The following is a 17582-nucleotide window of genomic DNA, read 5'->3' as shown; positions in this document are numbered from 1 at the left end:
TGTTAATGATATTGTTCGATAATTTCGGCATTCAGTTGGATCACCTTTCTTGGGAATAGGCATAAATACGGATCTTTTCCAGTCAGTTGGCCAGGAAGCTGTCTTCCAAATTTCTTGGCATAGACGAGTGAGCACTTCCATCACTGCATCCATTTGTCTAAACATTTCAATTGATACTCCATCAATTCCTGGAGCCTTGTTTTTCGCCAGTGCCTTCAGTGCAGTTGGACTTCTTCCTTCAATTCCATCGGTTTCTGATCATATGCTAGCTCTTGAAATGGTTGAATATTGACCAATTCTTTTTGGTATAATGACTCTGTGTATTCTTTCCATCTTCTTTTGATGCGGCCTGCATCATTTAATGTTTTCCCCATAGAATCCTTCACTACTGTAACTTGAGGCTTGAATTTTTTCTTCAGTTCTTTCAGCTTGAGAAATGCTGAGCATCTTCTTCCTTTTTGGTTTTCTATCTCCAGCTCTTTTGCACATGTCACTATAATACTTTAGTTTACCTTCTCGAGCTGCCCTTTGAAATCTTCTGTTCAGTTCTTTCACCTCATCATTTCTTCCGTTTGCTTTAGTTGCTCAGTGTTCAAATTTCAGAATCTCTTCTGACATCCATTTTGTCTTTTCTTTCTTTCCTGTCTTTTTAGTATGATGTCCTTGCAGAACTCTTCTGGTCTTTGGTCATTAGTGTTCAATGTGTCAAATCTATTCTTGAGATTGGCTCTAAATTCAGGTGGGATATACTCAAGGTCATATTTTGGCTCTCATGTACTTTTGCTAATTTTCTCCAGTTTCAACTTGAACTTGTATACAAGCAATTGATGGTCTTTTCCACAGTCACCCCTGGCCTTGTTCTGACTGATGATATTGAGCTTTCCATCGTCTCTTTCCACAGATGTAGTTGATTTGATTCCTGTGTATTCCATCTGGTGAGGTCCACGTGTATAGTCACTATTTATGTTGGTGAAAAAAGGTATTTGCAATGAGGAAGCATTGGTCTTGAAAAATTCTATCATGCTATCTCCAGCATTGTTTCTATAACCAAGACCATATTTGCCAACAACCAATTCTTCTTCTTTGTTCCAGTTTTCGCATTCCAATCACCAGTAATTATCAATGCATCCTGACTGCATGTTCGATCTATTTCAGACTGCAGAAGCTGGTAAAAATCTTTAATTTCTTCATCTTTGGCATTAGTGATTGGTGGGTAAATTTGAATAATAGTGATATTAGCTGGTCTTCCTTGTAGGTGTATGGATATTATCCTATCACTGACAGTGTTGTACTTCAGGATAGATCTTGAAATGTTCTTTTTGATGATGAATGCAATTTCATTCCCCTTCAAGTTGTTATTCCTGGCATAAGAGACCATGTGATTGTATAATTCAGAATGGCCAATACCAGTCCATTTCAGCTCAGTAATGCCTAGGATATTGATCTTTATGCGTTCCATTTCATTTTAGATAATTTCCAATTTTCTTAGATTCATACTTTGTACATTCCAGATTCTGATTATTAGTGGAATTAACTTTGAGTTGTGCCACATCAACAAATGAAGGTCCCGAAAGCTTGACTCCATTAAGGCTGACGCTACTTTGAGGAGGCAGCTCTTCCCCAGTGGTCTTTTGAGTGCCTTCCAACCTTGGGGGCTCGTCTTCTGGCACAACATCAGACAATGTTCCACTGCTATTTGTAAGGTTTTCTCTGGCTAAATCTCTTCAGAAGTAGACTGCTGGGTCTTTCTTCCTAGTCTGTCTTAGTCTGGAAGCTCAGCTGAAACCTCTCCACCATAGGTGGCCCTGCTGTTATCTGAATACCAGTGGCATAGCTTCCAGCATCACAGCAACATGTGAGCCCCCACAGTATGACAAACTGATAGACAGGTGGGTGTGTGCACAGTTATGGGGCTCCAAATGTCTCATGCCCTGCTGGCATAAAAAATAAAGTTAAATCTTCCTCAGACAGACCTGACTTTTTGGTTGCAAATACTTTTTTAAAACTTTAATGTCACTTGAAACCTTCTAAGACTTATTTTAAGAAATGATTTATGTCTTTTAATTTGCACTTGAGAAATAAGCCGTCCACCCAAAAAAAGCCAATACTGTCAAGTCGATTCTGACTCATAGCGACTCTATAGGACAGAGTAGAACTGCCCCATAGGGCTTCCAAGGAGCACCTGGTGGATTCAAACTGCTGATCTTATGGTTAGCAGCCATAGCACTTAATCAATATGCCCCCAGGGTTTCCAGCTGTCCACCAGGGGGACCTTAGGGTATTCAGTGGTGTGCTGACATGTAATGCTGACATTGGAGCACTAGGTGGCACTTTTCCACTTTTGGTTGGAAGGCCGTGTGTCAGCAACAGGAAAGGGTTACATGTGCAGGGTGTAATGTTTGCCAGTTGAAAGTTTTGAAGAGGGACATATATGCTTAAATTAAAAATTGGCCTAAATGTGTATTTCTATGGGACGAAGTCTACATTTAGCACTGATTTCATTGTTTTTAGTTGAGTGCTCTGCTGCTAACTGAAAGGTCAGCTGTTCGAACCCACCAGCTACTCTCTGGGAGAAAGAGGTGACAGTATGCTCCTGTAAAAACTGCAGCCTTGGAAACCCTATGGGGCAGTTTTGCTCTGTCCTGTAGGGTTGCTATAGGCTGGGATTGACTCAAGAGCAACAGGTTTTTTTTTTTTAGTATTTGAATGTATTTTTAGATGGACTCATTTTCAATAAGCGCATATAGGATTCATGCTGACTCCAGAATTGGTACCGGGAGTGGGATGTTCCTCTAACAGATACCTAAAATGTGGAAGCAGTTTTCAAACTGTGAATGGGTTAGGGCTGAAAGAGTTTTAAAGTGCTTAATTGTAAAAGCCTAGATTGCCTTGAAGACAAGAAGCAGCAGCAGCAGCAGCAGAGGACTGGCATCAGCAGAACCACGAGACAGCACTGGAGCCGAACCACAGAGCAAGAGAGGACCTGAGTGACTTGGCACAGGAGAGGGCTTCCTGGTGGAGTGGGGTGCCTCCAGGCACTTACTGGTGGAGCTGAAGAGCTTTGGGACACTTGCCTCAGCAGGGCAGACATGAGTGGTGGGCCTGAGGAGCTGAGAGGGCAAGGAACCAGGAAGCTGAAGCTGAAGAAACAAGGAACACCGGCAGCAGAGCTGCCTCAGCCTCAATGGGTAGAGTCATCACTCAGATGGACTAAGAATGCGGACCTCATACCACCAAGAAAGCAGTGCCGGGAGCAGAGTGTGTCATTGGACCTGAGATTTCCTGTGCAGAGAAGCTCCTAGACCAAGAGAAGATTGATGACAAGGACCTTCCTCCAGAGCCAACAGAGAAAGCCTTCCCCTGGAGCTGGTGCCCTGAATTCAGACTTCTAGCCTACTGGACTGTGAGAGAATAAATTCCTCTTTGTTAAAGCCATCCACTTGTAGTATTTCTGTTATAGTAGCACTAGATGACTAAGACAGACACTGTTTTAGGCACAAGATAATTAAGATGAGTCATGGGTCTTGGCTGTAATCTCTTCGAGCACATCAGTGCAGTAACCACTGAATAGTCTATCAAGAAGCATAAAGTACTTCTGTTAGCCCAAGACAGGAACCATTCCCAAAGCCAACTCTTCAGTTAGGGATCGGAGTGGACTATGTGATAGAAAATGATACTAGTCAAGAGTGAGCATCTTGGATCAAGTAGACACATGAGACTATGTGGACAGCTCCTGTCCGGAGGGGAGATGGGAGGGCAGAGGGGGTCGGAAGTTGGCCAAATGGACACAAAAATAGAAAGTGGAGGAAAGGAGCGCGCTGTCTCATTAGAGGGAGAGTAACTAGGAGTATATAGCAAGGTGTAGACAAGTTTTTGTATGAGAGACTGACTTGGTTTATAGACTTTCACTTAAAGCACAATAAAAAAAAAAAAGCATAATTTACCATTAATATAATATGTTAAGTAAAAGGGCCTCCCTAGAAATGGATTTCTTCCTAAAGGAAAAACAAATAGACTCTGGGACTAAGCCCTGGAATTCAGCATGGAAGGTTCTAAGAGAGAAAAGGGTTAATAACAGGAGCGGGAACGATGAGTAAACTGCATGCCTAAAAGACCCAGTTTGGCCACATTGGCAGGTTAGTTACTTGTTGAAGGACTTTCAATGCTAGTCAGAGTTTCTATTTATACATACAGCTTTTCAGTCATTTTTAGCCATGAGATCTTTGATCAAGTTCACTTCTACCCAGAAATCCAATATGTAAAACCTATCGGAATGGAAGTGCCCTATTTGAAGAAGGGATGGGGAAAGGGGTCCCATTACCCCCATCATGTGCATACACAGCCTCCCTTTTCTTTGCTCACCATTCCAACTTTGTCCTAGACTGGCCCCTAAGAGCATAGGTTTCAAACTGTTTAATTCATAAGCCTTGTTATCCATGCTAACCAAGCATATTTACCACTTCAATTGAGCTGTTCTTTTCACAGTCATCCCAACTTGCCTGTTCTTGTCCCTGCTGTGTTGTTCCACTCTTTTGAAATTCGTCCTTTTTTTTTTTTTACTTTATTCAATCAATTCAAATTCTATTTCTTGCATGAAGCCTTCTGTGACTACTATAAGCCTCACTGAATTTTCTCTTCTCTGAATCCTTGCAAAACTTTTAGGATCGTGTCACTGGTTCTTAGCAGAATCTGCTGCTTCTACTGAATTATGGACTGCTACTTCCTAAAGCAGTACCTCTCTATATAGATTATTCGTAGGGTTTTTGTGTTAGTTTCCTATCGATGCCATCACAAACTACAGGAACTTAGCAGCGGCTTAAAACAACACATGTTCTATATCACAGTTCTAAAGGTCAGAAGAACTGATTCTTCCTGGTTCAGTCATGACTGATGAAGCAAAACCTGAACAGACCTGAATTTTTAAAATAGGGATGAACTAGAACGGTAATTGGAACAGGAAAAATTATGGGTCAAAGCCCTGCTACAAACTTAATCTTCTTCCTAGAATACAAGGCAGCTTACACGTAGCAACCAAATCTCTTGACTGACAGAGTCGGATACAGTGGTGACCCACTCAGAGATGGCAGCCTACCACACAGGTTTGAATGTGTGTTGCTCTCCACAGTCCTGGAAATAATCCAGTCTCCAGCATCAGCTCCTGGAAGGGCTCACTATGCCTCCTCCAAGTCTCCCATTCCAGGACTTTGACCTAGAATTCCCAGCCCAGCTATTGTTGCGGTTCACCCACTTTAAAAAATTTGGGTCAGTTCCGATTTCTCTTCAATCTCGGTGAGAGAACAGTGAGAGAACTGATTCGAAGCCCTGGTCAGAAGTCTGAGTTGCCTTGTTTGGTTTCTGTGCTACAGGTTTCACAAAGCAGAAATCAAGGCATTGGCCAGCTAGGTCCTTATGGGGAGGCTCTGGGAAGAATCCACTGCCAAGCTCATTCAGGTTGGTGGATTCTAGGTTCTTGTGGTTATAGGACTGAGGGCCCATTTCACCATTATCCAGGGGCCACCCTTACCTTCTAGTGGCTTCTTTCCAGTCCTTGCACATGGGTTTATACATTTCAGAGCCAGCAATGACACTTTGAATCCTTCTTATGCTTGGAATGTCTCTGACTTCTTCTTCTACTCTGCCTCCAGCCAGAGAAATTCTTAGCTTTTAAAGGCTGGTGGAATTAGATTGGGCCCACTGGTATAATCCAGGATAATCTTCCATTTTAAAATCTGTAAGCTTAATTATATCTGCAGAATTCCTTTTGCCACATTCATAGTTCCAGGAATTAAGATGTTGACATCTTTTTTTGGGGGGGTTGGCAGGATTATTTGGTCTATCACAGTCTTTAAAAGTAAAAGCCAAGGGTTACGTTTGGTTTTTTACTCTCTCTTGTTCCCACCATCAGTGCCTAGAGTATCACTAGGTCCTCAATAACTTCATTTGTTGAATGATTTATTGAATGATTGATGATCAGTGAGATACCATTTTGTGCCATTGAACCAATGATCTATATTTGGGAAGATAGTTTTTGCAGCTAAATATAAGATGATTGAAACCATAAAATACTGATGTATATAGACAAGCAAGCTGTGGAGCTAATCTAGAAATGAGGTGATGGGTTATGTAACTCTGAGATTGTTGTGAAAATGGAGAATAGAGAAAGCACCATTCTTCAGACATGTGAATAGAACACCAGGATGTTACTGTTAGAGTATGTGGCTCCTTATTTATGTGTCTGGTACAAAATCTCAGTATTTTTGAATGAGCAAATGAATGAATACAGCACAATAAATTTTCTTAACTCGTAATTCGAAGTGAGTTCAAAAGGTGAAACATCCTTTGAAAAAACTGAAGTGTGTATTGCTATTCATATTCTTAAAAATAAATGGAGGGAAATTTGTAATTATCTTGGATTTCTTCCTAACAACCCTGAAAAAAATAATCTGCGGGCAGCAGTTTGTTTTCTTCGTATTTGCCCACATTACCTGTTTCTGCAGCTGCATCCAATATACTGAGATCAAAGAGCACGATGATAGCAAATATACTCAGCTGCTTGCCTTGAATAGATTCCAATGAAATCCTGCCTAACCAAAAGCAAACGGAAAGGAGAGATGGAACGATTTAAATTTCCGAAAGGGCAACTGTCTGATTTCTGGTTAGCTTTACATGTACGGAGCAATACTCCTTTTTCTGACTACCCATGCCTTCCTTCATTTAGAAGCACATTCACCTTAAGTTCAATTGCATAAAATGTTTTATATCTTGTAGCAACCACGTTACTACCCCTCAGTGCTGCATGAAGTAAAGAATTAACTGGTATGCTTTTTTTATGGGGCAATTAATAAGGCAAATGGAGACTCACTTTCTTGGTTGGAAACTATCTTAATCCATTGGATTAAAAAAAAAAAAACTAAACCCATTGCCTTCGAGTTGATGGATTTTTTTTTAAAGCAAAAATTGAAATTAATTGAATGAGCATATCTAATAATGGGGCACCTTTGATAGGGTCACTTACAATTACTCTGTAAGCAATGCGAAGTCTTTGTTTCTCTTCTATGTATTTTCTTCCTCTATGCAATACCCAAGGGCTTCTCTAGTGGGGGTTAATGCAGAGCCCACCAGTGTTTGAAACACCCAAACTGCTCATTAGGTACGGAGATTCCTGGGACCCATTTAGATCTTTTGAGTCATAATCTCCAGAGTAGAGCTTGAAAAAATTTATGTAAAAGCAAAGTAAACTCCCCTAACAAAAATGTATCAAACAAAGCTTATAGCTCAGGGTTCTTTTCATAACACTCAGTTAAACTAGCTACTCCCTGAGCTACTCCCAGAAGGAGGCCCTGTCTTCTCAGTTATTTTTAATGTCTCCAAGATTTGGAGCACAGTAAGCATTGGTTCTCCACAGGTGTCCTTTTCATAGACAGTGGATGGATACACGTTCAGTGACTGTACTGTGCCAATGATTGTGCCTGAGGTTTGGTGCAATACAGGAAGCATAGCACCTGTTTGTAGACCCTCTGATTGCCTGCAGCTTATTTTGAGAGACAAGAAATCGTACAATCAAAAGCAATAAAATTGGTAGAGACCAGATGTGAGGTGGGCTGTTGCTGTGTACCACGTAGTTGATTCTAACACATAGTGATTCTATAGGACAGAGTAGAACTGCCCCACAAGATTTCCAAGGCTGTAATCTTTGGAAACCCTGGTGGTGTAGTGGTTAAGTGCTACATCTGCTAACCAAAAGGTTGGCAGTTCAAATCTACCAGGCAGTCCTTGGAAACTCTATGGGGCAGTTCTAGTCTGTCCTATAGGGTCGCTATGAGTCGGAATCGACTCGATGGCAGTGGGTTTGTTTTTTTTTTGGTTTAACCTTTATCGAAGCAGCCTGCCACATCTTTCTCCTGCAGAGTGGCTGGTGGGTTTGAATAGCCAACCTTTTGGTTAGCAGCCAAGCATTAACCATTGCACCACCAGGGCTCTGCATATATATGAAAGACATGTGATCTGTACATTTTAATTCATTTATTTTCTCAGCAAATATTTTTGGCCACTCAGAAGATGACTGGCATGTGATATGTTAGGTTGTGGAGATACAAAACTAGAAAGACATGATTTCTGCTAAAGGGCTTCCAGAATAATAGAGAACCCAGAGCAGTGGATCAACAGTTACAAGAAGTCAAAACCTGATACTAAACTCACAAGTCTGGGTGCTTTGGAGGAAGTGGTGCTATAAATCTCAGAGGGAACACAGCAAGAGCAGTAGGCTTAGAAAGAAAGAAGGCAAGTTGACATGCCCACTCATTAAATTTAAAGTGCGTTCTATCAGTCAGGATTCCAGATGGAAATGGATGTCACATTCGGAATAGGATAACTCAAGAAGGGTTTATTACGTAGGAACTGTTTACAAAGGTGTGAAAATAGGGATTGGAAGGAAGATCTGGCGATCTACTTCCAAGAGATCACTGCCACTGGAAACCCTATGGAGAGCAGTCCTACTCTGAAACCTGTGGGGTCACCATGAGTCAGAATCGACTTGATGACAACTGGTTGGTTGGTTGGTTTGAAATAGGAGACCAGAAGGTACAGTGAAGAAAGCTGGGTCTTATAAGCAGTCAGGCTGTTATCAGCCTATCTGAAGGGACAAGGATGAGGAGTAGTTACTTGAATTTGGAGAGACTAAGTCATGTAGAGTTGGTCATTGGGAGAAGAGCAGTGCCTGTTGGTGGAGGGAGGGATAGAAGCAGCTCAGAAGTAACCATTTAGGGAGGGAGCTCTGGCAGTGGTTCTCAAAGTGGTCCCCTGACAAGCAGCATGGGCATCACCTGAGAACTTGTTAGAAATAAAATTCTCAGGCCTTACTCCAGACCTACAGAATCAGAAGCTCTGGCGTGGGTCCCAGCAATCTATGTTAACGAGGCCTCCAGGTGATTCTGATGTACTCCAGAGTTTGAGCACCACTGAGCTAGGTGGATAAATAGTTCTTCCTCCTTGTTCTTCTTCCCGTCTCCTGGTGAAGCTTCTCATGGACCAAACCTGACAGGAAGCCATAGAGCACAAAACTCGTTAAGGAGGGCCATACAGGTGAGCCTCCCAGGGCCGGGATCAGGGTGGAGAAGAATGGAGAGTGAGTTAGAAAAGGCAAATGGCAGAGATCCTGGTTCCACGTTAAAGGACATGCAGACTAGGAATAGAGGAGGAGGTATTACACATACAGGTAGTAGTTCAGATCTTAAATTAGATGGAATTGCCAAAGCAGAGGCTATAGAGGATAGAAAAGCAGACCAGGTATAGATTCTAAGGGTAACACACATGTTTGAGGGGTGAGAATGTCCTGCAGTTTTTTTTTCTAGAATGATGTTTCATCTTAAACTCTCTCTGCTGAGCTGAACTGGCTTTTTGCCTGGTGGAGACTATAAATCAGGGTCCTCGATTTTCCCAGCAGAACTCCATCTCTAACTGCTGCTTGTCTGACATCTTAAGCATATGCATCCCTCTCTCACAAAACATAGGCTGTCTGCCCTTGTGATGCTCATCAGAGAATTCAACCATGAATTGATTGTGGTCCAGCGCTTGTCAAAGTCTTGCTTGAGACAGCTGGTCTCTGAGTGTGCCTTGAGGACAAGCGATTTCGCTGTAGTCTTTAAGTTACAGAATCAGAATGCCAGATACTGTGACCGTATTATCTCAGACTCTCAGAATGACTTTACAAGTACCAATTGTTGATGTACCTTCAGCTGATATGGGACTAAATAATAATAATAATAATTTGAAGAGCTTTTCTTTGTCATTTATTTATGTAGTGAAAACTTTTTGAGCATCTATTCTAATGCTTGGCACTAGAGGTGAAAATGTTCATGCATTCAAGTTGTTCAAACTTTAGCAAAAGAGGCAGAAACATGAACAGTTACAATATAATATAATAACCCTAATAGTGTGAGAGCATTATGGCCAACATCTCACTGGAAGACAGAAAAAGAGGTGCTCGTTTTACTCCACACAGGTAAAGGGGACTTTGAGGAGGGGCTGTTATTTGAACTGGCTCTCCGAAGATGAGTAGTTCACCAGACAGCAATCTGTTGGGGTGGAGGGAGGTATTCTAGGCCCAAAAAATAGAACAACAGTGGGAAAGAAGGGGGGGGGGGTGTGTGCCAGGAGCATAGAGATCCCAGGAAGGAATGGCTGAATGGAACTGGATTGACACACCAGGTTGTCAAGGACTTTATGGGTGGTGCAGATGGTTAACATTCTCAGCTGCTAACTGAAAAGTTGATGGTTCAAATCCATCTAGGGGTGCCTGGCAATCTTATTCTCAAAAATCAGCCATTGAAAACACTATGGAGCACAGTTCTACTCTGCAACACATGGGCTCACCATGAATTGGAGTCAGCTCAGTAGCAACTGGTTTATGTTGTAAGTCTGGGAGTTTGAACTTTATATCCTGAAGGTAGAAGAGAGACATGAAAGATTTTATGAGTACTGACCGATCTGATTAGATTTGAGCTTAACAGATTTGGTATTTTGAAGCCAATAAGGCAGTTAATTTTGTAACTTTACTAAAGTATAATGAACATACAGAAAAGTGCACAGAAGTATAAAGCTCAATTAATTTTTAGAAATGGAATCTATGAACGAGCACCTGAATCAACAAACAGAACACTGCCAGCACCCCAGAAGTCCACCTGTAGGCACCTAATTACACCTGTCATGATAACTGCCTAGCATAGACTAGTTTCGTCTGTTTTTTACATAATATAAGTTGGGATTATATTGTATGTACTCTTTTTTACTCAACATTGTTTATGATACTCATCCGTATTGTTGAACTAAACTAATTATAGTTTGTTCATTCATTGACGTGTAGTATCCCACTGTAATTTTTTTATGTGGATACACATTTGGGTTGTTTCCAGTTTGGGGCTGTAATGAATAATGCTGCTAATATGTGCCCTTCAGTGAACATGTGTACACATGGCAAACATACGTACTTGTATTAGTTTTCTAGGGCTCCCGTATCAAAGTACCATGAACTGGGTGACTTTAAAACAACAGGAATTTATTCTCTATGGTTATGGAGACTGCAAGTTGAAATCAAGGTGTTGGGAGGGACCTGCTCCCTCTAAAGTCTCTAGGGATAAAACCCTTCCTTGCCTCTTTCCACTTCCAGTAGCCTCAGGCATCCTTTGGCTCCTGGCAGCATAACTCCAATCTTGCCTCCTTCTTCCTATGGCCATCTTCCCTCTATGTCTCTGTTTCTGTGTCTCTTCTCATAAGAATGCAAATTATATAGGATTTAGGGCCCACCCTACTCTGCTATGACCTTTTTTTTAAACTGAATATATCTGCAAAGTATTTTCAAATAAGGTCCCGTTCTGAGGTTCCAGGAGGGGCATAGATTTTGAGGGGAACGCTATTCAAGTCAATACAGCAACTCTGAGTGGAATTGTTGGGTCATGGGTATGCGTATATTCAGCTTTGATAGATACTGCTAAACAGTTTTCTGAAGTGGTTGTACCAATTTAAGCTCCTACCAGAAAACCAATTTATTTTTAATTTTCCTTAAATCGGAAGGGGGAATTAGAAACCCATTTGAAACTAGAGAGAAAGAAAGGGAGGAAGGCCAGGAGAAGATGTGAGGCACAGCCACCAAGTTTGAAACCCTGGAGATAATGAATGCTTTATTGAATACAGAGTCCCTGGATCATGGAAAAGGCTAAGCACTTGGCTACTAACCAAAAGGTTAGTGGTTCGAGTCTACCCAAAGAGGTGACTCAGAAGAAAGGCCTGGTTTTCCAATTCTGAAAAAGTCAGCCACTAAAAACCCTATGGAGCACAATTCTACTCTGACACACTTTGGGTTACCATGAGGGGGAATTGAGTAGATGGCAATGGGTGTATTATTATTATTTTACTGAATATACTTGCCCTTTGAAGTACTTGAATAAACCCTTATTGTTTCCATCCTTAAGCTAGTGGTCTGTGATCACCCTTTCTGTTCAGTTGATTGGAGGATTGTGCTAAAGAATGACATAGGTCTAGGGGTGAGGAACAGGTATGAATAGAGTGAATAAACCAAGTACTCAGCCATCAGTTTGAAAAGAGTGTTAACACAGGACAGTTAACTTAGACTTTTAATAGCAGAGACACGAAGTAAAATGATTTAAAATAATAGTTCTAAAAAAAGGTATCACTGACCAGATTTTAAATATCTTCAGGACAGGACCTTGAATCCTACGTTGAATGACAGATGTGTTGCTGCCTGGTATGTACTGAACAATCACTAAATAATTAATGAGTGAATGAATTAATTCAAGTGAAATGTTGTATTAGGATGAAGAAACCAAATCACCAATTCAGTGGGAGAGATAATCAAGGAACCAATGTTGGAGAAAAAATTCAGGCCTTATTACAGACTAAAAGTTAGATGAACATCATTTAATGAGTCAAAGATAAGTATTAATTGACTCCATGGTATGTGCAGTTCAACAAGCGAAAGAGGGACTCTCAACAGAGGAGGACTGTTGGTGTGTCAGGTATCGGGGTGGTACTTGGGGTAGGAGCGTGGGTGAGGCAACATGGAGCACTTGAGATTTAGTAAGGGGATCCATCCATGGTTTTTTGCTTGTGTTTAACATTAACCTAACCTTTGCAGGAGTTTCGATTACTCTTTTTAAAGAGAATGTGAAAATTCTAGAGAAATGTGACAGAAATAATCAAAAGGAGGTGACAAGCCTTTCGAATACATCATACCACTTACCGTACGTACATGGGAAGATATGAGATTGTATGTGTATGAGATATGGGTGTCTGGTAATGGAAGACCAAAGGCTGACCTAATTATTCTCTCTTGGATGAGTTTTTACAAACCGTTTATAAAGCATTTTTATGAAGTTTTCAGACTAATTCTTTCTTAGATTCATAGAAGTCCAGATAATAAGACAAGGAATTAAATTAAGATGCAAAATATTTTCATCAACTCTAAGGAAAAAACTTGACTACTAGGATGACAAACCGCTGAAATAAGAGAGAGACTGTGGATTTTTTTCCCCCTAAAAACAATCAAGAAATTGGGAGACAATGACCACTTCTTTGCTTGTTAACAGAGACCTCGGTCAGATGGTCACTATGGCCCCTAAATCATATTTTTACTTTAAGAAAAAGCAAAAGTAATGTAAATTTAAGCACTGAGTTCGAAGTGTACAAGTTGAGCTGAGGACATGCTGGCAACGTTTAATTAAATAAATTCTTAAAGGCACTAATGGAGGAGTTCTAAAGAATGTTACATTTGCATAAGCATTGCATTGTGAAGCTGTGCAATACAGTGGCTCTCAAGTTGGTTACCAGCCAGTAAAAGTTAATATGATGCTGTGGAATTGACTTCCACATTACCCACAACCCCATAAGCCATTGGCTTTTGCTGGCAACTGAGGCTTCCCCCCAAACTCCAGGACACCACTTTCAGAGGCAAATTCTGTCACCCAGATAGCATTTTCTAGTTTTATTTGATCTCGAAAAACATTTCATTATGTTTAATTTAGGGAAATGAGATTTCTTTAATTACTATCAGTAGCAGCTATTAGAAGCTCAATTACATTTACAAATTCATTTTTAAAAGCTTTATGGCTTTCAGATAAAAATTTCAAGATCTAACTGCACCTATTAAAAGTTAACTTCCCTTCCCTTTGGTGCCAGTACTTCCAAGAGAAAAGACGTGTTTTCTAGTAAAAGATAAATAATGCTAGAAACTGAGGCCTCATCTAAATGGGACTTGGAAGCACTATTAGAATAGATTAGATATTGCATTCCATTAATTGGCCCATCAAATATGTTTAGAGGTTCCCTTCCTTTTGGGATTTCACATACCAATCAGCTCTCCTGTGTGAAAGGTCAGGTGTGCCAGTGCAGGAAAGGAAGCTTACTAGCCCAGAATGTGGATGTGCCCCATCCGTGTACTTGCCTGGCCTCCTGTGAGTTATATGTCACTATTATTATCTACAGAGCAGCATCTCTGGCAAAGATTGTAAAAGGGGTCCCCATAACTTATAGTTTATTGGCCTCTTGAATACTCTTAGTGGTTTTAGAAGTGACTCCAATTTTATGTGTTTTGGAGCTTCTCCTTCATGTCATTAAACAGTTATTGGCAATAAGAAAGCCTTCTCCAAGCAGGTTGTTGCCCTGGTTCTCAGACACAGTAGCATCAATAAGTTATTTTTTCCCTTATGGATTTTAAAGGGATAAATGAAATAATTGATACATTGAAGTCTAAAGAACATTGGCCTCTGCAGTGAGGTGTTGATACTAGGGGTTCAGACTTCTTACTCATGATGAGGACGTGTTTCATCTTTAGCATCTAGAGTGTACTATGCATATAGTAGGTACTTCGTAAATGCTGGTTGATGTGATTTGTTCAACTCTCCCCAAGTTAGAAGTAGCTGTTTTTTGTACAGATACAGTCAGACTGGTGTCTGTCAGTCTACTTGGTGGCAATTTTGAGCTACAGCATAGAGGTGCTATCTTGGAACAAGAAGTAGAAAGCACGTTTTGAAATGCTTTGGGGTTGGTTCATTGAATTGCTTCCCTGCAATGTAAAAATCATCTCTGTTGGCAGGAAATATCAACCTCTGCTAATAAAACTTGTAAATTCCTTTGTTGCTGCTTGTCATGGATAAACACATGGAAGGTTCAAATGATTTAGATTCATTGTTCCTTGAGTTCTTTTTTTGCAAATAACATGTTAAAGGCAAAAAAAAAAAAAAAAGGGCCTTCTTCTTTAGTAGCTATTTAAGATGCATGTACTTGAAGGGCTTGTTGTTCTGTTTATTTTATTTGGAAGTGTTTGATCTTACTTTTTTCAACCTGCCTTAGCTTATATCCAGACCACTAAATTATTATTTTTTTTTAAATACCTATTGATAGAAAATAGGAGTTTGGTGTTTGAGTGAATTAGTATTGGAGGGAGAGAGACACACAGGGTACATTTCAGTGGCAATCTTATATGTGCTGCTTGCTGCCCAGGCCTCCCATCCACCAGGGATTCCCAGGAGAAGCTCTGTTAAGAGAGTGAATCATGTGAGGAGCAAATAATTGCAAGACAAATGCGTGTAAAAGATCAGGGAATTCACGTCTTAGAGTGCATAAAATACAAAGTCTCAGATAAAAACACATCTCCCCCAAAACAGCCAAGTGCATTAAAAAAATACAATAACTTCATTTAAAAATGGTAGTGATGCCATTTAAAATCGTTCTGGAACAGTAGTCTCCTGAAACACAAAACCATCATTGTTTACATTTTGTACCCCATTCTGCTCTAGCCCCTGCTCTTTAATAACTTCATCACCAGTGAGGATATAAAAATGAACATGAGCAGTGTGGTTATAATGGTCTGATACAGTAATAAAGGACAAAGGCATATTAATTGTTATTCTCAGAAAGCTTACGATTCAATAGCTGTCTAATTTAATAAAGTCTTGTTACAGTGGAATGATTCAGCTGTAAGAAACTTGTAAAAATTGTAATAAGCACTCTAGTCAATGTGATCTGTTTTAATTCTTGGGTGTAGTAGTTTTTCACGCTGTCCACTCTTAGGAAAGCTGGAATGTGCTGCAGAGTTGTTTGTCAATGCTTGGGTTTATTTTGTAAGGAAGTATTGATTAGAGTGAAAAACATTTAGTTTTAACAGCAATCAATGAGCAGCAGACACAAGGACGTCTGAAGTTTTGAACTCTTTAAAATATGAACCAAACACACAATCTGGGGAGTTAAATTATTGGAAAAAGAGGCAGTGCCAAAATTGCAAGACACAGATTTTAGATTGCCAACTTACTCTTCTTCTCCTAAGCCAACTCAGATGTTGTGAGGTAGGAGACTTAGTGACTGGCTATGCAGGAAAATTTACTTATTTAGCATACATTGCTGTTAGCTGCTGTCCAGTTGGTCCCTGACTCAGGGACCCCCTGCACAACAGAACCAAACAGCCTGCACCTGCACCATCCCCAGGATCAGTTGTGGATGGACTGTTGTGATCCATAGGGTTTCTATTGGCTGATTATCAGCAGTCAATTACCAGGCCTTTTTTCCTATTCTATCTTAGTCTGGAAGCTCTGCTGAAACCTGTTAAGCATGATAGCAATATACAAGCTTCCACTAAGACGGGTGGTAGCGGCACATGAGGTGCCTTGGCTGGGAACTGAACTTCGGTAACCTGCGTGGAAGGCAGTCATTCTACCACTGACCTAACACTGCGTCTTCTGTTTAACACACAGTAAATATAAACCTTTTGGCAGAGTGATGTAGAGAAAAAATTTCCACTACAATCTGTGATCTGCACATAAAAGATCTTTCTCCATACTGAGTTGTTCCTTCCTAATGAGAGGTTAGATTTAGAAATTTCAGCATCTGAGAAAATAAGTTGGAAAAGCATTTAAAGATGTCAACTCTTGTCAACATGAAATATCTTAGGGTATTAAAAAACAATAAAACTTGTATCTGTGTAATTCAATAATTATTCATCTGTATATACACTATGACTGATACTCAAAATTATTTAGTGTTGCGATTAGTTTGACATGAAGTTGGCCCTTGTAAATTGTTGTTGAATTAAAGTAATTTGAATAATCTCTAACACTAACCAACACTGGCAGCAAGTGACTACAGACCCTGTTGTCCATCCAAGGGGAGGAAGTATCTGTTCCTACTTAGAATAAGAAGAGACACTGGCTACTGGCGAAACACCAATGGGTAAAATTTAATTGTACTTATAACACAGAACCAGTGCCGTTTACTGAGATGTAATCAAACTGAGATAGGTAAAAGACACGTTCCTTGCACATTGACAAGCACAAATATGAAGTGATTTCCAGAACTGCTGAAAGGTTTATCCTCTCTGGAAAATGCAAACTTAGAAGTATTTCATGGTTGACAGTGGCTACGATTTTATTAAATTTGGTGGGAGGTATATCAAACATGTTTTGTTGCTCAATAATAAGACAGTTGCCCAGTCCCATGGCTTTTTGGGAGCTTTTAAGTTTTAGATGAAACAAATAGCACCTCCTAGGAAATGAACGATTAGAATTAATTCCTTTTCGTGAGATATCAACTGGTAAAATAGATTAGGAGTCTGCAAACTGTGGCCCAATCGCTTCCAACTTGTATTTATAAATCGTTTGATTGCAACACAGACATGCCTATTCATTTATATATATATATATTTTATGGCTTCTTTTGCTGTACAGTGGCAGAGTTGAATAAGCAGAGATTGTATGGCACACAAAACCTAAAATATTAAAGATTTGGTCCTTTACAGAAGAAGTACAGCTATCTCTGCTCTAGGTACTTACGCCTTGCCAACTCATTATTTTATACATAATAATTCTTGGTCTAACTATATTATGGGAACCATGGTGGTGTAGTGGTTAAGTGCTATGGCTGCTAACCAAAAGGTGGGCAGTTCAGATCCACCAGGCCCTCCTTGGAAACTCTATGGGGCATTTCTATGCCGTCCGAAATTGACTTGACAACAGTGGGTTTTTTAATCATATTATATTTTCGTTGTTGTTGTTGAATTGGTCTCTTTATTATTATTATTA

At 40.2% G+C, this 17582-nt stretch overlaps 1 protein-coding gene across 9 annotated transcripts in view; it reads left to right on the top strand.

Annotated features, from left to right (window-relative positions):
- Positions 1-17582, top strand: part of NCKAP5 (NCK associated protein 5) — a 1220442-nt gene that overhangs the window by 612487 nt on the left and 590373 nt on the right. The window contains exon 2 of one of the 9 annotated variants that reach the window (XM_049889201.1): positions 12213-12259. The exons of the other annotated variants lie outside the window; for them this stretch is intronic. Within the exon in view, the coding sequence (XP_049745158.1) occupies positions 12245-12259 (15 nt within the window). The 5' untranslated portion in view covers positions 12213-12244. The remainder of the gene's footprint in view (positions 1-12212; positions 12260-17582) is intronic. 9 annotated transcript variants of the gene reach the window in all.

Source organism: Elephas maximus, chromosome 6 (genome assembly GCF_024166365.1).
Source record: "Elephas maximus indicus isolate mEleMax1 chromosome 6, mEleMax1 primary haplotype, whole genome shotgun sequence".
Taxonomy (NCBI): Eukaryota; Metazoa; Chordata; class Mammalia; order Proboscidea; family Elephantidae; genus Elephas; species Elephas maximus.
The sequence above is the reverse complement of the archived record's forward strand: the minus strand, read 5'-3'. Positions and strand labels throughout refer to the sequence as shown.